Source organism: Protopterus annectens, chromosome 5.part0, assembly GCF_019279795.1.
Source record: "Protopterus annectens isolate FY-2018-M chromosome 5.part0, PAN1.0, whole genome shotgun sequence".
Classification (NCBI taxonomy): Eukaryota; Metazoa; Chordata; order Ceratodontiformes; family Protopteridae; genus Protopterus; species Protopterus annectens.
The window spans coordinates 454933236-454954696 of record NC_056735.1 but is presented as its reverse complement, the minus strand read 5'-3'; the positions used below and the strand labels follow the sequence as shown (position 1 = coordinate 454954696).

Genomic DNA, 21461 nt, shown 5'->3' with positions numbered 1-21461 from the left:
AGGTCTAGCTTTGCTACATTTTTCTTTTTGTGTTGTTACTCTAAAAGAAAGACAAATAAGCTCTACTGCCGCCCACAGCATAATATCAGAAATGCAGTTATGAGGCCACTTTTTCAGGGTTACTTTATTAGTACATTTTTATATTCCCTATTTGCTTATTTTATTTTTATTTTATTTATTTATCCTTTGTTGATTGGTTGAGTCTCACTAGGCTAGTGGCCATTCTTCAGGGGAGACCCAAGGTGGTATTTCTAATTTGGCCAAGACATCAGGGAATGTCCCCTACTCTCTTTGAGTGGGGATGCTGTTTGTTGCGGCACTTCCTGCTTCTAGTCAGGGCACAGTGGCAGCACAAAGAAGCAGGAAAGAGTATGGTGGGTGCAATCGATATAGAGGAGTTATCCTGCAGGAGTGAGGAATTTGGTGAGAAAAGCACAGTGGAAGAGCAAACCAAAAACCAAGTCAAACAGCAACCAAGAAAAACCGGCAGTTTTCTGTAGAATATCACCAAGCACAACAGATTCCACCACAGTTAAAAACAAAGTGCAAAAACACAATTTATAATTAATTTTAAAATATCTAAGCCACTATTATTAAAAATTTCTAACAATTCCTTGTGAAAAGTTGAACCTATTTGTACATTGTTAGGATATTTATACATTCTAAGACCTTTTGGAACAACATTTCTCTTGATACATTCAGTAAGATATGCATTTTCAATATGTAAACTTTTATATTTAAACATATTCTTTGACAGGTTGTCAATCATTTTACTATATGAATCACCATTCCTTTTTCCTTTTGGGCAATTCATATCAAGTTTAAAACAAATACTTTTGTTTAACCAGTCTTTTGTTAAAACGGGTCTACCAGGAGAAACAGTACCTGAAATGGCATCACCCGTATGTTGCGAGTTAGCACCAACACTTTCCACTCGATTAATTCTGTTTTCACAGTCCTGTGACACCTCTTTTCTGCCCTCTCGGGCTCACTGTGAAAACAGAATTAATCGAGAGGAAAGTGTTGGCGCTGACTCGCAGCATACGGGTGATGCCATTTCAGGTACTATTTCTCCTGGTAGACCCGTTTTAACAAAAGACTGGTTAAACAAAAATATTTGTTTTAAACTTGATATGAATTGCCCAAAAGGAGAAAGGAATGGTGATTCATATAGTAAAATGATTGACAACCTGTCAAAGAATATGTTTAAATATAAAAGTTTACATATTGAAAATGCATATCTTACTGAATGTATCAAGAGAAATGTTGTTCCAAAAGGTCTTAGAATGTATAAATATCCTAACAATGTACAAATAGGTTCAACTTTTCACAAGGGATTGTTAGAAGTTTTTAATAATAGTGGCTTAGATATTTTAAAATTAATTATAAATTGTGTTTTTGCACTCCATTTTTAACTGTGGTGGAATCTATTGTGCTTGGTGACATTCTACAGAAAACTGCCGTTGTTTCACAGTGGAAGAGCAACCAGAGTACATGTTTAATGTGAAAGCAGTCGAGCCTTCACAAAAAGACAAACTGGGTGATGAAGGGGCATGTAAGCCTATAACGAAGATGCCTGTATTAAGTGAGGAGAGAGGTGTATGTGCAGAGTAATGTAAAGGTGGTTGTACCTTCACAAGATTCAGAATTTCTTTTCCAGGAGCAATTGGGAAGGTTGTTGGATGTTTATTTACAGGATTTAATCAACCAAAGTCAGCCAGAAAGTGAGTAGGTGAATTCGTCATGAGATATTATGGAGAGAATTCAAGAAGAAGTGGAGGAAGTGATAAGACCGAATAAGAATTCATACGAGGAGATGGTGAAACAGAGAAATACAAAAGAAAAGGTGACAGAATCAAAGAGAAAGAAACATTTAGTAAGAATAAGTTGCAAAGAAGAAAAAGAATTCAACAGGTATGACATTTGGAATAACATAACAGCACCGTTGAGTATTTCACCCAAAGAAGTAAAAATATTTATTCATAATTAATAAAGATACTTTTTGCGATATTAAAAGTTAAAAAAAACTCTAATCCATGGAACTTGTACACTGTGTAAGCATTTAAATAGAGAGACAAAACAAGAAAATCTTTATTCCGTGTCGAATGCAAGTAGAAAAAGACATGATGACTTTACAAAAAGTTATGATAATAGAGATTTATAGTCTGGGAGTTGGGAATGTAGTGCATCAAAAATGGAAAAATGAAAAAAACAATAGTACATATTCCAAGTATGATGAATGTAGATGGAAACAATGGCACTGTAAAATATTGGGGGCAACAAAAATTTTTTTTTAAATGTTATATTTGTGGAAAAGTAGGACATGATGCAAAAATATGTGAACTGAAATGTTTTAAATGTGAAGAAAACAGGTAATTTACAAATGGATTGTAGGGAAAATAAAGAAGAATATAAGAAGAAAATGGGTAAAAAGCATGAGAATGAACAAAAGATAAAGCAAGAGGAAGAAACAGAAAAAGATCAATGAAAAGAACAAGAAGAGCAGACAATGATAGATAATAATGAGTTAGGAGAGGGTGGAGAAAGATAAAACAGTAAAAGAAGGGCATGAGATAATGGTAGCAACAAGTGATGAAGAAAAAGATAGTTGGAGATTGGTTAAGAGAAGGAAAATTGTATTAGGAAAAGAGTACAAGACAGGAAGTGGAAATCTGAGGGTTTGGTTATAAAAGAATAAAAAGTAAAGGGTAAAAAAGGCAAAATAAGTAAAAAATCAATACAAAGGAGCTGAGAATCTTAATGATAAATGTGAACAGTATAAAGAATATAAAGGAAAATTAGGTGCATTGAAATAGTGAGTGACACTTTATGCAGGTATTCTTATACTTGAAGAAACAAGAATTTAACAGAAAAGGAGAGGTTACAAGTAGAAAAGTTAGAGGGAGATGAGATTATTTGTAATATAGGGAAAGAAACATGCTCAGGTATAGAAATATGTAAAGGTTCAACAGGAATCTTGGATTTTTCTTAGTAATACTGGGTAGGGTCATAAATGTGAGATGAAAAAGCAGGTTTACAGAATTATAGCAGTTTATGCATTTGTGACGAAAGAAAGCGAGTAAATGTGTAAAAAAAATCCTAGAATATGCAAGTGTGAATCTGGATCTAGTATTAGACGAGGATTTTAATTGTGACCTGAGGGGAAAAAAGAAAAAAAGAGGGTGCTGATATTAAAATAATGTCAGACATAATTAAAAGTGGAAAGTTACATATACTGCATGAGACAATAAACAGTAGACTTACAAAAGAAATAATTTAAGAACATAGCTTTTTTTTATTCTTTTGGAAAGTTTGAAAATTATACAAGTATGTATAGAGTTACATGATTTTAAGCTCTGGCAATTTGGATATAGATTCAAGACATAAAAATATATATAATGTTTCTTGGAAGGGCAAAATGTATAAAAGAAAAGAGAAGAAAATTATAAAGTAAGCAATGATGCTTTTTGAGATTTAGTAAGAAATAAGAAAGAATTCTTCTAGAGAGAAGGAAATATAGGAGATGAATCAAGAGAAGATTAAAATGATGTTTAAACAAAGGTACTTTTTACAAGGGGAAAAAGGAAGATGTGGCACCTTATTTGAATACAATAGTAAAAGAAAACAAAAAAATAACAGAAATAAGGAATGAGAGAGGAGAAAGTGTTACAAGTCAAAATTAAATAATGGATACTAATAAAGAAAATAAGAAAGAAAACAAAAGAGGAAAGTTAAAAATTAACAAAACAGGATAATGAAGATCTGGGAAAAGAAATAACACTGGAAGTAGTAAATAATGTGTTAAAAATAGAAAATGTAGAATCAGCAACATGACTGGATGGGCTAGACTATTATATGTCTAAAGACATGTTAGACTGGCAGAAAAAATTCTTTGCGGAAGTAATAAATGAATGGCTAGAGGAAGGTTTTGGACAAGAAGCAATATGTGCTGGAGCTATAAAATTTATATGGAAAAGTGGGAGAAAGAGGACATAAAAAAATTGAAGACCAATAAAAGAGTGCTTAAAAATGTACAAGATATATCCTATACTGATTAATTACATTACAGCGACCATGAAAGAGTAGCAAACCACTTTGCAGTTAAGCCATGATAAATGACAATCTATTATTGCAGGGATAAAAATTCAAGAGTGGATATTTCAGGGTGACTCTCTTGTCACCACTGCTCTTTTGTCTTGCCATTAACCCAATAAGCTGTCTGCTTAACAGATTAGGTCATGGCTACAATTTGGCTGTCAGAAAACAACAAAATATAACGACTTCTCATCTTCTTTTTGCATATAATCTAAAACTGCATAGTTCATCAGATGAGGAACTAAAAGCACAACTGCAAGTAGTCAAAACCTTTTCAGATGATATAAGAATGTCACTTGGTCTTGATAAATGTGGAAAAGCAGGAAAGCTGCAGCACCAAGAAAAACTCAGTTTGGGACAGGAATATGATATAAAAGAACTTGAGCAAGAGGGAGTATATAAATATTTGGGAACTGATTAATGATCAACAATAAAACATGAACAATTGTGAATACAACTTAGTAAGAAATATTTTAGAAAACTTAAATTTATATACTGAAAATAGCATTGACATCTAGGAACAAAGTCCAAGCTGTAAACCAATTTTCTCTTCCTGTCATAACTTACAGTTTAGGAGTGATTGACTGGCCCCAAAAGATGCTGGACTGGTCGGACAGGAAAGCATGAAGGATACTTCATGCTCATCTAACGATTTATAAAAATCAGTGCATATAAGTCTATATATTTCCCATTCTGAAGGAGGCATGGGCCTCCTCAAAATTGATTACATGTATAGATCTGCAATCGTGGGACTGCATACACATCTGCTTACCAAACAAGACCCAAACATAGTGTAATTTTTGAAACATGAGGAGGATCAGTCTAAGATGGCTTCCCTGCTTAGTTTAGCAGAAGCATATCGGTGTCAAGCGGGAATGGAAATCAAACCAGAAGTAGATAAAAATCAGACAGCAACTGAATGTGCCAAAAAACAAAAGAAAGAATATAAGGTGAAGGATCAGATAAGAAGACAAAAAATGTGGAAAATGCATAAATACAGTTGCAAGTAAAGAAAACTCTTGGAAGAACCTCATGTTGATCAGGATCAAATTCAGGAATGGTTAAGGAGAGATTAATTTAAACCAAAAGATGAATGGCTAACATTGGTAGCCCAAGACAGTAGACTACGTACACAATTGTTTACAAAGTCCATTGAACATGTGGGAGAAACAAACAAATGCAGGTTTTCTAAAATAGAATTGAAAACAGTCTTACATCTTGCTGCTGAGTTGTGATATACTAGTAGCAGAAGGACTGTATACTGAAAGGCATAATAATGTGGCAAAACTGTTGCATTCGGGATTGTACACACATTATAATACTGAAGTAGCTGAAAAAACACTGGAAACATGAGCCACAAAGTATTATAGAAAATTATGAAGTTTATATCAAGTGAGATCACCCATTACCAAAAGTTCAAAAAATAGATGCGAGAAAACCAGATATAGTAGTCCCTAAAAAGAAGATAAAAGTAGCATTGGTCACTGAAATTGCTACACTCAGTGAATACAGTGTCTTAAATACAGAGAGAGAGAGATACACACACACACAAAGTCTTAAAATACCAGGATTCGCAGACAGAAATGAGGACAATGTAAAAGGATACTCATACAGTTCCAATAGTAACAGGAGCAACGGGTCTTATAAAAAAGAATTTACAGTCATATTTAGATATGTTACCGATACATGGAACTCCGTATGAATTGCAGGAGGAGTCACTACTGGCCACAATGCAGGTACTGCAAAGAGTACGTCTGGCTAACATCCAAGACTGAAACAATACTAATTTCATGAATTTTAATCATACTTTGATTTAGGGAATGGGGTCCATTCCCATCATGGTATTAGAAACCCAAAAGACTTGGAGAAATTAAAAAACAAAGAAAGCGTATTTAATAAATTCTGTATTATTGGAAAATAACTGATATTTAGCAAACATGTTTATGATTCCTATAATATATGAAAAGGAATTAATGTCTATAGTGTTTTCATTTATACGGGGATCCAGAATAAATCCAGTGAAAGAAGTGTGTAATATGTTAAAGAAAAACACAGGTTAGGTATGGATATGTTGGAATGTGGTTATTATAGTAATAAAAGAGGGGAATCTGTTATGAAAACAGAAAGATATTTTATATAATATGGATTATATGGAACAAAAGACTGAATTAGATAATTTAATGAGAATGGATAATGGCAGAGATATTGAAAAAATAAGATTTTGGTTGTGGAAAATAAGGCTGGGGACAGACAATGAATAGAAATAAAGAGAGTGGAGTGTATGTATAAAGTTATTCAAATGATGGAAAATAAGTGTAAGGGGATGTAAATGATGTATATGTAAATATTGCAGATGTATGTAATAAAGGACACCTACTCTTGATTGGTACCATGGGATGTTTTACATCCACCTGAGCTACAACCAACTCAGCCAGATGGGACCTTGATTTAATCTCTTGTCCACAGGAAGATAAATAGATTTTCAGGCACTCTGAAAGGCACACGAATAAGCTCTACTGTTACATTCATCAGCATAGCAACAAAAATGTATAGTAAGAGAAATACAGTTATAATGTCAGAGCTCTTTCAGTGCTGTATTGTCATTTTTTTTCTACCCAACTTTTTTGACTTTCATGTAGTCCAAAAGGAAGAACAATAATCAGTACTGATATACTGATCAGCAGAGTAAGAATAACATGTATACTACTAAAAATACAGGTACAGTTCCACATTTATTTTAGTATTACATCATTAGCATGCTCAGACATAATGTGATATTCTGGTCTTCACATTTCTGTGGCATTAGGCTTTTGTTTGTTTTTGGCATTTTATGTCTGGCACTTTTATTTGGCTGACATTCTGCTATAGACCCATTAATAAGAGAATGGAGGCAAAGTTAGCATATGTTAATTGTAAGCACTGAATTTCTTGCTAAAGACAGTAAGACTCCAGCAAGGACTTCACTACATGGTGTTCAGGCTGGGTCATGATTTATTTTGGGGTTGAGGTAAGAAGATTTAAAAAAAGAAAAGCATTTACAGGATTCACAACTTCTTTATGCTCATATTTAGACCATACCTCTGTAGCTAGTTGTAACTTTCTTCTCTTTTTACAATAAGCACTACATAATGTACTGCTTTGTTTTCAGGATCCTCTGTTACTGCTTTTTTCTGAGTAACAAGCTGAATTACTGGCTAAAGACTCTGATGGCTTGGACGATGGCAGCCCATGTGGCCCAGCCATCCACTCTTCCTGATTCAATGTTTGGAAAAAGTTCCCAAGAGTGCTGCAGCTGTACTTGTTATTTGCATTTGGAAAGAAAACCTGATCAAATTAATCCTTTTTCAACTGCAAGCAATGCCAAATGATTGGTATTAACATAAGCTTAAGAGGATTCTGTGCATTGCATTTGGATATAAACATCAGTCATGTAGTCAGGAGCACTCATCTACACCAAATAATATGTAAGAGAAAATATACAACAAACTAAATTCTAACTCCATCATAATTAAGACACAGGCTCAGTATATTTCTGCAGTGGGTGCTGATGTGGAAATATTCACGCTATGTTTTCTCCATCACTGCATTGAAAAGCAAATGTTCATTATGAAAAAAAATTAACCAAAAGCTTAAAAATGTTGCAATAGCCACATCTAATAATGACAGATATTACATGCAATCAAGTTAAAAGAGTGAGAAGTACAACAAAAACTGGATGAGAGGTGTGATGGGGAAAAATAGGTAACTGGGAACATATGTTTTGGGACTACAATGAGTTGGCTGACTTTAAAAATTCCCTACAGAGTACTCTGTCAGAAATATTGGGTAAGCAAATGAGTGTAACTAAGGAAATCATTTTTTGAGCTGGGATACATGATTTGAATTGCATAGACATGGTAAGACCTTGTTAGGTTTAATTCTGGTGGCTGATAAAAAAGCAATTACTAAAAAATGGAAAGTATAAAGCAACTATATTTTATGTAGTGAATACTATAACACAGATAAAATAAGTGGAAGTGGGATCCTTATAAAAGATTAGGTGCAAATTACGTAGAAAAAAACATTGTGGGAACAACAAATGCAGAATAATGTTTTGGAGGAGGCATAAGGTTTAAGGGGCAGCAGGAACTGAGCAATTTATGTAATACTGCATTGAAGATACTTGTATAAAAGAATATACGTGATATACAGTGTTTGTAGCTGTGAACATGTTAATGTGGTTTATTTTCTACTATATAAATGTAAGTTTGCCTTGGTCTATATTACTTCATTGATGTTTTATTTCCATGAATACCTAATCATCGACCCTTTTACATCGAACATCCATTCATCAAATGTACACATCAGCAAATGGTTTTCATAGGGAAGGTAATTACTTGTCCGCCGCAGCGATCATCACACACACTGCACTCCCCATACTTATATATACCAATTCTGAGATTGCACTACAGGGGGAAAGGGCAAATTTCTAATGATGGCCAACTAACTCCCTTCCTTATGAAAACTGTTCACTGATATGAGTATTCAAATAAAGGATGTTCAATGTAAAGGGGTCTATGATTAGGTATTTGCGGAAATAAAACTTCAATGAAGCCATACAGACCATTTGCCTATGTCTCAAGTGTTAATTCAATAAAGGTGCTTAAAATGGATGGGTCACTGACCTGTAACTAAATTAAAAGGAAAGACCAGTGTATATAATGTGCAATAATTAATAAAACAGAGTGTATATTAACAAAAAAGTAAATGCATACCTGTTCTGTATGATAGTAATCTGGCTTGTATCATGCAATGCCTTGCAGTTTCTTGTGATATGCTTTGTTCATGCACATTTTCAGTTCCCTGCAAATCCCTGCAATAAAATCCAAAATCTGAAATGTCTGGAACACTAGCATTCACTGATGCCAGCAGGAAAATTAGGTCATTCATGTGTTGCCTCAAATTACTAAAGAAGGGATCTTCACAGAGGTTTTCCAAACCAATTTTCTTTAAGATATCTTTGTGCACCTCAGGTTCTAAAATTAGAAATAACTGCTCAAACTCTCTGAATTTGTTTTTCCTATACTTCACAAAATATTCATCCAGTTTAAAAGAAGGATCAGTTTTACAAATTTTCTGAAGGAAGTCACTCTTCTTTGAAGTTTCCTCTACAAACTGTTGCATGTAACAGGGCACAGGTTGAAGTAATACACAAACATGAGCACGACTGTTTGACTTCAGCCTCTCCACAGCTTTGGCATCAAGTGTGGCATCTGTACTGTTGCCGATTTCATTCAGGAGGCTTATCTCGGGATCAGCAGGCCAGTAAGAAATTCTATTGACACCAGCTGAAACAGAAAAGAAGAGTTATACAGGACACGCTGCTGAGTTTACGTTGTTGTCTTGGCAAAAACATGATCAATGATTTGTTGCATATTTGTTTTATTGGATAAGATCAACAGAATAACTTTTCTTCCGCAGTTCATAATATAATGACATGCATCAAACTGCGAAGTGGAAAATTTTCCTTAAGACTTCTCTCTTCTTTACATCTTCATATGACCGCTATTTTATAATGCAGCCAATATTACTGTAACAGCAGCAATGATTTCAAAGGTATAACTGTATGCGTGTGTGTGTGTGTGTGTGTGTGTGTGTGTGTGTGTGTGTGTGTGTGTGTGTGTGTGTGTGTGTGTGTGTGTGTGTGTGTGTGTGCAGAATTTAAGAAATATTCATGCATCATTGTTTAACAAAGCCACACAATTCCATACACCTTAAACGTATATATCTTGCAATTCAGAAATAGAGAATTTATAGAAAACAAAATGTACCAGATAATAACTCTGGACCCAAAATACTGCAAGCTAATTAGTGCACCAGCAATTTTAATACCACACATAAAAAACACTTTTGAATACATTTCTCTGGAACACAAGTATAATTAGTCACAAACACAGATTCTAACTCTTACAACTGCTGATAATATACCTACACAGAATAACTTAGTGAGGTCATAAGTCAAGCCTTCAACACATTAAAGCAGATGGAGAGGAATTACAGCTGCTAATGCAGTGTTGTCACTTGCATTTTCGTGATGGGAATGAACATGGGGATTAAATGGTGAAACAGACTTGTTGCTTGATCTTAGTGGGTAATGATGACAAAAAGCAAGATTATAGAGGCAGTCAGAGCAGCCCAACAGAATAAACATTTACAGAGATGTGTGGGCCAATATTTCTGGTCACGGCAAACATTCATCTCAGTCTTAGTGACCTCTCTGTTTCACCTTCATGAACAGCTACCTTTATTAGCACAACAGATAATGACAACTAGGAATTATTCGATAGTTCCCCAACCATGTCCCAAGACTCACACTCCCATGTTCCTAAGCACCCTGGAGAATATTAAGGTCCAACCTAACACTCTCATACTGGGTGACTTCAACTACCCCTCCATTAACTGGGAAAATTACTTGTGTACCAATATACTTGCCCAATGTTTCCTGGAATTCATTAATTCCAATGCCCTGGACCAGCTTGTTCTTACCCCCAATAAAGGTAGCAACATCCTTGACTTGGTCATTACTAACATGGGCGACCGTTGCTCTACACCAGTAGTCAACTCCTCCCTGGTTAGATTCGACCACAAACTAATCACCTTGGAAATCCACATCCCTCCCACCCACCTCGCAAAGGTAACCACCATGAAAAACTTCTCCAAAGCTAACTATGGGTTCCTAAAAACAGAGGTGGCTAACTTCACGGCACCCATACAAATGGAGAATAGCTGCACGACTGCCGAATCATACACCAATGCACTGTACAAACACGTACACAAATCCATGGATCTTGCCATACTCAATAGAACAAAGACATTCTCTTCCAAAAAAAGGAAGCCAATCTTGTAATCCCCTTCCATAAACAAATTCTACAACAGAAGGAGGAAACTGATGCAGAATAAGGTGAAGTCCCAAGACTGGATAAACTCCCTTATCAGCCTCAACAAAAAGTTGAGATCCCTTATCAAATCCTCTAAAGCTACCTATGAAAACAGAATTGCAACAGCTAGTAAAGGCAACCACAAGGCCTATATAACTTCTATAGTTATGTAAAGAATCTCCATGGCAATACCCAGATTTTGCCCTGAGCTACTGCACAAAGGTACCTTCTATACCGTGCCAACAGATATTGCCAATATACTGGCCGACAGATTCAGTGCCAACTTTACCCCTCTCTCCCCTCCTAAGGGACCAGTCACAATACCAGTAGATTGCCAGGCACCCAGCATTACTGCTGCACAGCTTAAAACAGCAATATCCATGGCCAAGAATACAGCTTCTATGGGACCTGACAATATTCCTGGATGTGTTCTACATGAACTACAGAGTGAACTGGCACCTCACCTGTGTGCCCTGTTCAATCACAGCCTCATCTCAGGCTTTGTCCCTACCGAATGGCGCACTACTAGTCCATCCCTCTCCACAAAGGAGGTGCGACTACAGACCCTGGGAACTATCGCCCCATTAGCCTGACGAATCTGACATGCAAAGCTATGGAATGCACCATCATGGACCTAATAAACAAGGATATAGGGAATCTCCAAACTCTGGATCCCAATCAGTTTAGTTTTGTGAAGGGAGATCATGCAAGCGCAACTTGGTCATCTTCTTTGAGTCAGTCACCAGAGCTGTGGATGAAGGCAAGGTGGTTCACGTAGCCTACCTTATCTGGCCAAGGCCTTTGATACCATTCCCCACTCAGGAATCATAGAAAAACTAACTAAGCTAGGCATCAACCCCTATATTACTAGATGGGTTGCAAATTGGCTCACAGATAGAACCCACAGTGTGAAAGTAGCTGACTCCAAGTCAGACTGCCGACCAGTCACGATGGGAGTCCCACAGGGTTCGGTCCTGGGACCTCTCCTGTTTGGTATCAACTTCTCCAAAGTCCAGGCCAACATGAAAGAACTCTGGCTGACAAAGTTCACAGATCATTGCAAGTTGGGAGCTATTACTAAAGCCCAAAGTGATGTTGACATCCTACAGAAAAGGCCTCACTGAGACCAATGACTGGTGTCAGAACCATGGCCTTAAGCTCAATGCCAAAAAATGTGTCATCATCCCCTTTGGGAAAAACCCGGTTCCCATGAATTACCACATCAATGGTAGTCCACTGAACGCAGAAGGCATTATAAGATATCTGGGAACACAGGTTGACAGCAACCTCTCTTTTGATCACCCCATTGCTACTGTGGTCAGAAAGTCCTTCCATGTGGTACATCGCACTACTAAGGGTTTTGCATCCAGTAAAAAGAGAGGTCATTGTCTCCCTCTCCACTCTTCCCTCATTAGGCTAATCATCGAGTACAATGCCCCATTTGTCATGTACCTCACTAGACACCTGCAACAACTGGAGAGGCTGCAAAAGTACCTCACAAAGAGGATCTTGGGCCAATACTTGTCCTATATGGAGAGGCTCAAAAAACTCCAACTATTCTCTGCCTTATATCACCTACTTAGAGGCGATCTCTGCTTGACTTGCAAAGCCATGTCTGACCCAGTTTTGTGAGAAATGCTACATCTAAAGAAATCCCAATCCCTCTGCACCACAGACTACAGAGACCTCAACCTCATTCCCACAATCAGCAAAACAAGCTGGAGGGACAGGTTTATAACCCAGAGACTGCCCATGCTATGGAATAGACTTTCTATACATGTCAAACAGAGCACCTCACTGGCCCTCTTCAAGAGAAATCTTGATGAGTGGATGGGAAATAGAAAATTTACCCCGGGGATCACTCCAGTGGCTCTACTCAACAGAGGTACTGGGAACTAAGGTCTGGTGGCATGATGCCAGGGTAATCCTATGGGCTAGGTTTGTAAAGGCTCCAGGGCCATTAATCTAGTACACACCTATGAACCTATTGTACATTTCAGCTTCCCTAGCAGTGTTCGATGTTTCAAGTGAATAAACTTTCCATTTCCAAAGGAGAAAATGCAAGTGAATCTACAATGTAGATGCCTAGCTTTCACAGAGGCTCACATTTTGTTGACTTCCCGACAGCAGCTGCAGTATCAGTGGTAAGCCAAAGGACTCATGATATTGTTCAGATTGTGGACTGCACTGTCCCTATAGGTGCAAACTGGATATTCCTGATATTGATTGATATTCTCACTCCAACTGTCTAATCAATAAAAAATGGTCTGTTGCCATGGACAGGAACTTTCCCATTGTCTCCATTAACAGCTTTGGTGGATATGGGCACCCTGAGGCAATGTAGAAATTGCTTCATCTTTACTGCCAACCAGTTCATTCTCAAACAAACTGATATGATATGTGAGAAATGTATTTACACGATGTCACTGGAGGCAAAGCTCTCACATAAAAGTACTCCTAATATCAATAAGGTTGTCAGTAGTACACATGCTGCACCCATCGCACACAATTCAAATCAGACATATTTACCCACATATGCTGAGGCACATAAATGTAACCTTCTTAAACCACAAAGACCTCCCAGATGAAGTACACATAACAAATACTCTCTGCACTCTTTCAAAACAACACCCACACCAACAAATAAAGCTACATCTCATGGAGCTTCTACCTGTAAGTACATAGGGCAAGCCACCACACAATACAACATTCTAGTCATTGGAGACTCCACTGAGAGACACACTGATGTCCCCCTCACCAGACTGAGTAAGGAGAAAGTCACGGTCAGTTGTTTATCAGAGGATCCGCCATATCACACATACACTCAAGTCACTGGACCACAAGTACCAATATGACTCATAGTTCATGTGGGAGTAAATGACCGGAGACGTACTTACCAAGACTATATGAGGAGAGACATCATTGAGCTCTCAGAACAGGCATCTTGGGCTGGTATCAGCCTAGCATTGAGCAGCATTTTACCCTCTCCAAGGAGGAAGCCACAAAATGAACAAAAAATGATTGACTTTAGCAACTGGGTTAGTTTCTGGTGTCATTCTAAGGGGGTGCAATATTTGTCATCATAAAAGGAGATAGTCAGCAGATCACGTTGCTTTGCCAGGTATGGCCTGCACTTCTCCCCTCTAGGCTTTTGAATATTAGCTAAAACATTCTCTTCTCCCATACTGCCTTTTTAGGCAATGCCAAACTGAAAGTACTTCTGACATAGCAAATCAAAAACAAGAAAAACTAAAGGTATTACTGCTCAATGCTAGGAGTCTAAACAAAAAAAACTCCACTCCCTAGAAGCTCTCTTTACCCTAGAGAATGCTGATGTCTGTGCAGTCACTGAGACATGGTTTAAAGCCATGGAGAGTGCACCATCAGTGCAAGGTTATAATGCCTTCCACACATTTAGACCGGCTATTTTGCAGGCAGGGACTAAAGGTGGAGATGTCTCTATCTACATCACAACTAAATATACTTCAAAGGCTGGTCAAATAGGACAATGCACTTGAGTTTCTCCATGTTCAAATCAACAAAGGGCAAAATCCAATAGCACTTCCTTGCAAGCTATAGGTCCCCCTTCTATGACCCATGAAACCCATACCATTTAAACGCATTAAAACACTAACCATCCAACCCAATATCATATTCATGGGTGATTTTAATTACCCAATTATTAACTGGGAATCTTATTTGATAGGCACAGAAATTCCAGAATTTTGAAAACATAAACTCCCTAGACCAGATAGTCAATGTTGGTTCTTCTGAATTTGTCTTTGACCCACCTATGAAACCTTTCATTTGTTAGGTAGTCTGCAGTATGGAAAAGCATTAAAGGCATTCCTGGAACTTTAGTAAGAAAGACTAACCATTCATCCAGCATTCATCCAGCACCCAAATTTTCTCAAACACTAAATTAATTTCAAACATGTTAGTGAGACAAGGCTTCCTACTGAATCACCTACAAGGTTTAAGTACAGTTTCTCTGTCTGAGAATGATTTTATCATCCCGACTATCAGAAAGTCAAAACTAAAGGAATTAACATCTGTAAGGGTGATTTTTTACCACAACTATAGTGAAAGATATGTATTACCTCTTTCCAGTCATTCAAAACCTTCCTGAACTGCAACGACAGTTTAAGTATGATGTTGCAACGAGAGTTTAACTATGATGTTTACGTATTTCAAAGAAGCATTCAAGCTCTTTGAGGATTTCTGGGGTATAAACTATCTTGTATGATTTCTAACTTTTGGAGCACTTTTTTGTATGTGGACCTGGTATGACAGCTCCAGCAAGGGAGGTCACGCTGGGTCATGATTAATTTTGGGGCTGAGGTAAGAAATAATAAAAAAAAAAAAAAAAACATTTACAAGTTTCACAACCTCTCTACGGTTAGAATTTAGATTATACCTCTGTAGCTATTTGCAACTCTTGTCTCCTTTACAATAAGCACCAAATAATGCACTGGTTTGTTTTCAGGATCCTCTGTTATTGCTCGTTTCCAAGTACTTAGCTTAAAGCTCTAATGAGTTGGATCACAATAGCCCAGGTAGCCCAGCTGACAAAAGTCCACAAAACGTATAACCAGAAGCAACCACAACTTGGAAGAACAACCAACTTTTTTATTTAACAACTGTTTAATCCACGTTGAGTGCTTTCTTCCCACAGTACAAGGGACTTCATCAGAACAGTATCAAATAATTCAACCCAGCCTTAAATAGTTACACAATTAAAACCGCTTGCTAGTCACTAATCATTTCATTGATTATGCTAAATTAATTTAATTGTCCTAAAATGAATCCAGCCATTAACATTCATGCACAGAGAAATACATAATAAATACAACTTTAATAATAAAATATATTGTGAAATAATAAATAAACTTCTGAATATAAGTAAAATCATTAAATTTATTTATAATTTGGAAAGGTAATGAACATGAGTTGCATCAGTTTTATGAGTATATTAACCATACAGTCAATTTTCTGCAATTCACTCATGCACATAGTACAATAAACATCTCATATTTAGATGTTAATTTAATAATAATACATTAGATTCAGAAATTTATAGAAAACCAACATTTTCTAATTCATATTTAGAATTTTCCAGTGGACATCCATACTTTCAAAAAATGTCAATTGTAAAGGGACAGTTGGTACAGGCCACCAGAATGGTGAGCTCAGATGCCAAATTTATGGAGGAAATCCAATTTATTTTACATATGTTTAAAACTAGAGGTTATCCACAGAAATTTTTAGAAGGAATTAGTAAAGAGGTCATACATAAGCGTAAGGAAGGGATATACAAGCCCATTTTAAGGAATATTAATAGTGATAATGGTATTTTACATAATTTAGGACATCATACAAGGAGAGAAAATTTCACTGCAGATTTTATAACCACCTTTAACCAGGATGCATGTGAAGTTACTGAAATAATCTGAAATAATTGGGACATATTACATTTTGACTATAATGTGGGACAAAAGGTAGGAAAGTTACCGAAAATAATTTATAAAAAAGACAGGCCTTTTAAAAATATACTGGAAATGAGTAAACACATTAGTGAATGTGGCACTAATAGGAAGAAAGGGAATTTTAAGTGCAAGAGATGCATATTTTGTTCATACATTTTAGAGACGGGTGAATTTTTTTTTCTGATTGGCAAACCTATTGTGATTAAAGGACATTACAATTTTAATACCCAAAATGTAGTCTATATAGCAAAATGCCAAAACTGCCCCATATTCTATACAGGGAAAACTAGTAGACACTTTAAGAGGAGGATAGGAGAGCATCTACTACATATTAAGCATGGCAGGATGACCAATGCACTTGCCAGGCATCTTAATAAGTGTAAAGACCATACCTTTAAATTTTTGGTGGTTCAACATTTAGAAAAAGACCCACAAGGGAAATGTTTGGACATACACTTGTATATTAGTGAATTGAGATGGCAGTAGTTTGGACATACACTTGGATATTAGTGAACTGAGATGGCAGTTGCGATGAAATGCAACGGTATATCCAGGGATTAATGAAGCCATCAGTATTTCCAGTATTTTAACATTAAAAAACATTTTAGGATAATTTGTAAACAGGTACTATACTATTTAGAAATATTTTTTGAAGAAATTGTATGATTTTTACATATATTCAGAAGTTTATTTATTATTGAATTTGCATTTATGTATTTCTCTGTGCATGAATTTTAATGGCTGGATTCATTTTAGTGCAATTAAATTAATTTAGCATAATAATCAATTAAATAATTAGTGACTAATAAGGGGTTTTAATTGTGCAACTATTTAAGGCTGGGTTGGATTATTTGATACTGTTCTGATGAAGTCCCTTGTATTGTGGGAAGAAAGTGCTCAACATGGATTAAACAGCTGTTAAATAAAAAGTTGGTTGTTCTTCCAAGCTGTGGTTGCTTCAGGTAGCCCAGCTTCCCACTCTCTTGAATCACCTGCAAATCTCATGTTTGATAGGCACTATATTACCACAGTACTGGGCTGTCACGGTGGGGGATGGAAAACTGAACACTGGCCTCTAAAAAGGCCTAATATGTCCTGCAGCTCGACAGCTATAGCTGAAAACTACAGCTGAGTGAGTCTGTGCAGTTAATGCTGCTTCTGTGTCTGTACTTCTGGTCCACATTATGGATAAGGCTTCCCAGTCCCACTTCTGAGTTTTCAATTGAGCAGATAATCTCCTCATTCAGATACTTAGAGACCATCTGGATTGCCAATCCCAAAGGTAAAAGCTGTGTCTGGCATCCAGGTTACAGGGAAGAATTCCAACTTACATTTTTAAAAGCAAGACTCCCACATAATGTCGCAAGTGCATACCTGACAGATAAAGAATTTCATATCCATCTTTAATCACAGTCACAACATGTACATTCTCTACTGCCATCTTCTCACCTGGCTGTACACAAAGATGATGCCTCTCTCAGATTTCACAACAGTGTGTTGTAATACTTATCTGGCTACATGATTTACAGCTTTACAGAGTACACTCCACATAATCAGCTTTCTTTAAAGATATCCCGTTGAGTCCAGGATTGCTATTTTTTTTTTTTTTTTTTTTTTAAGTCAAAGCTGACTCTTCATGACATTAAGGATTTTAGCATGATATGTCTGTCTTTCAAGAACTGCTTTGTTACGTTCTTGCAAATTTATATTTATTACTTCAGTAATGCCATCTATCCACCTAATCTGCACCCCCTTCTTCTTTTATCTTTGATCTTTCTCAGTGTCAGTGTCATCTCCAATGAATCTTGTCCTCACATTATGTGGCCGAAAGTATTTGAGTTTTGGTTTTACTATTACACCTTCCATTGAGCAGTCTTCTCAATGTCAGCCATCAGCATAGTATCATCGGTATACCTGCGTTTAATATTTCTCCAGCAATTTTGATTCCAGCATTTGATTATTTTAATCCAGCATTTCACACAAGATATTCAGCATATTGATTTAACTCATAACCCTAAGTACCGTCACAGGGCACATCTAAGGTTACATCCGAGCGCTCCCCGTGATGAGAGCTATTCTTGTACATTACACCAGAGTGTCATCTCGTAGTGAGAGTATGCTTATAAGCACAGTTTAACTCCGCTGCCAAAAACTAAGTTGAAAAGGTACCTAAACTGTGTTAAGTACCTTCTCAACTTTATTTATAAAGTGGAGTTGATGATTGTTTACATAGGAGTTTTTTTTTTTTTTTTTTTTTTTAGAGAAAATCAGCTTTTAGTGGTTGTAATCTCTCACAGCTAGCCAATTTTGTCAGCATTGCATTTTATTGTACAGAGTTGTCCCAGTGGCAAATGCTCACTCCCCTTCTTTCTTCCTTCCTTCATCTGCAGTAAATAAAAAAAACAAGGCTAAATGCTCTAAATCTATAAAATTAATTACATGTTTCAGAAAATAATGAAAGACTTTAGCCCGCAGTCACAGACAATCATATTCATGAGCGATGGCCACCTGTATGACATCTCCGCCTCCAAAGTAAACAGTCAAATCTTCAGGAATCAAAAGAATAGCTTCTCACTTGTTATCCACTGTCAATTAGATGACAATGGAAACTCTGGAAACTGTTCTGTAGTCTAGAGCTAATGAACTGCTTCTCTTCTCGTACACCTACACGCACAGTATGGAAGTCATCTCTGGTATCTAAATTATGATTTCTTTTTTGTATTTTATTTTAAGATAGGAGCCAAATCAGTCTGAATTAGCCGCTTCCATGCATATCCCAGACCATGCCAGTGTTAGGAGATTATTAAATTCAAAGCAGTCTGCAGGTTCAGACTGCTAAGGAAGTAAATGTGCATATGCATTATTGTCAGTAGCTCAGCAAGTTACTCACTTCAGAGACCAGACGATCAAATGACTTAAGGTGGCATTTCCACTCTGGGAGTCTTTGGTGTAATCCACTGCAGGGCAATCATTGCATAACTTGGCAGCATGATACACGTCTAACCTGGCATCTTTCTACAAAAGGATCATTGTGTCTGCTTAGCCTGATGACAGTTCAGACTGTTAAAAGTTCACCAAGTTCTGTCTGAAAACTGTGCATACATGTGTTCATATTACCTAACTGCATTTCCACCTTGCATTGTTTATTTTTCTCATGGTCTGGCTGATGCTATAATATTCACTTTCCATGATATGTTCTGGGAAGTATATGTAACTGACCTAATAATAAAACATACAAGAGACAGAGACTATGTCATCACCTTCATTTGTGTCTGTACTGTTGAGTGAATACTAAAGCATATTTATAATCTGACAATCATGGTATTAACCTAGATTAATTCCCGAGATTCAGCCGGTCTCTGTAAATACATAAATGTGTATTATCTCTAAACATACCTGCAGGATCTCAGACTATACAGCTGATCATCTATGCTGGGGAAACAGAACGTGACCACACCAAGTATTACAAAATATTGGGATATTACCAGAATCAGTGAATGAAGTCATAATAATTGTTTTACTGAAGGTGGCAATGTAATCAAAGAACTTACTGTGATTTACAACACCTGGGCTGTGCCTGAATATGGTCACTTGTAATTAGTGCATTAGCCAGTAAACAAAGCAGACAAAAATAAAGTCAATGCAAAATTATAAGTATATAAATAAATATGATACAAACCAATAGAATAACTCTTGGAGTCTTTGCTATTTTTTCCTTCGTTTTCATGAGACCAAGTTGGGACTGATGCAGAGTTTGGTTTGTTCTGCAAAGTCTCACATATTGGTAAAATACCTTACTTTGAACACATGAACAAGTAGCAACCCCACTGCAAGAGCAATTTGCAGCATTTAAACCATGTTTGACATTGAATACTGCAGTAACTTTACCATGGCCTCTGTTTTCATGTCTGCACCAAGGCTTTTTATTAGTGTTATATTGAGTCGCTCATGCAATTAGAATGTCTACCTCTTAACCTCTTAGTGCAAGAAATCTGGACAAAGCCCAACAAAATGGGGGGAAGAAGGCCCAAAAATAAGGATATATTTTAAATATTGCTCTTATAAACTTAGAAAGTTACTGGAGTAACAGGGTTTGTGTTAGCAGACATTTCCTGAGGGATGTGAAGTCTGAAACACAAATGCATGGCATTTATTTATTGGCTTAAATCTTGACAACATCCCAGTGATTTGCTACAAAACCACATATTTTATGAGCAACAGACCAAAAACATGAGGCAAAAATTTGGACATTCTGCTAAAATATAACAGTTGAGAGGTATGTAATGGTCCAATACAATTATTGTTGTTATATGTAGTAGTACGTACTAAAGGAAAAATTGCTGCCCGTTTTGATTATGTTTTAAGTGGGTGTATGGTGTGCCATGAACCCTCATAGCAACAAACAGTAGACAAAAATACATAAAATATCTGGAATAAAGAAATGCATGGAATGTATGAAAACCAGATCACAATAATCTGTAATACAAAGTGCAAACACCACTTGCTGGGGCTAACATGACAAACGTTTAGTTGCCCATAAATATGCTTGCAGCAATGAGTTCACGTTGGAGCTTTTGTCCGTTTTCATATGCTGTATAGTAATAAAAGGCAAAGTATCGTGACCTGAATTGTATATTCTGTACTGCTGCGTACGTGTTTGATTTAATTTAATTGTACTGTGGTGCTTCGTTCAGAAGTTGTGTCACACTAGTAGGGGTTGTTACCTTGTGTTGAAACCAAACTGCTTTGTTCTTGTAGAAATTCCAATGCATATCTGTACAATTATTAGAATTTTATTTTTTTTTACCATAGAGTTTGATGGAAAGGAAGAAATGTATACTTATACTGATATTTCTATTTATTTTATTCATTTTGTTGACCGAGATAATGTGGTTGTGCTAAGTGCCACTTTTCAGCAGAGCACACAGGAGACAAGCTCAACAGGTTATTGCAGTAACAAACG

The 21461-nt window shown here is 36.5% G+C and overlaps 2 protein-coding genes across 3 annotated transcripts in view; both read right to left on the bottom strand.

Annotated features, from left to right (window-relative positions):
• Positions 1–21461, bottom strand: part of LOC122802675 (cytidine and dCMP deaminase domain-containing protein 1-like) — a 1973793-nt gene that overhangs the window by 797629 nt on the left and 1154703 nt on the right. The gene's annotated exons all lie outside the window — the stretch shown is intronic.
• Positions 1–21461, bottom strand: part of CDADC1 (cytidine and dCMP deaminase domain containing 1) — a 371753-nt gene that overhangs the window by 277473 nt on the left and 72819 nt on the right. For both annotated transcript variants that reach the window (XM_044072391.1, XM_044072392.1), the window contains exon 3: positions 8850–9422. In XM_044072391.1, the coding sequence (XP_043928326.1) occupies positions 8850–9422 (573 nt within the window). The remainder of the gene's footprint in view (positions 1–8849; positions 9423–21461) is intronic.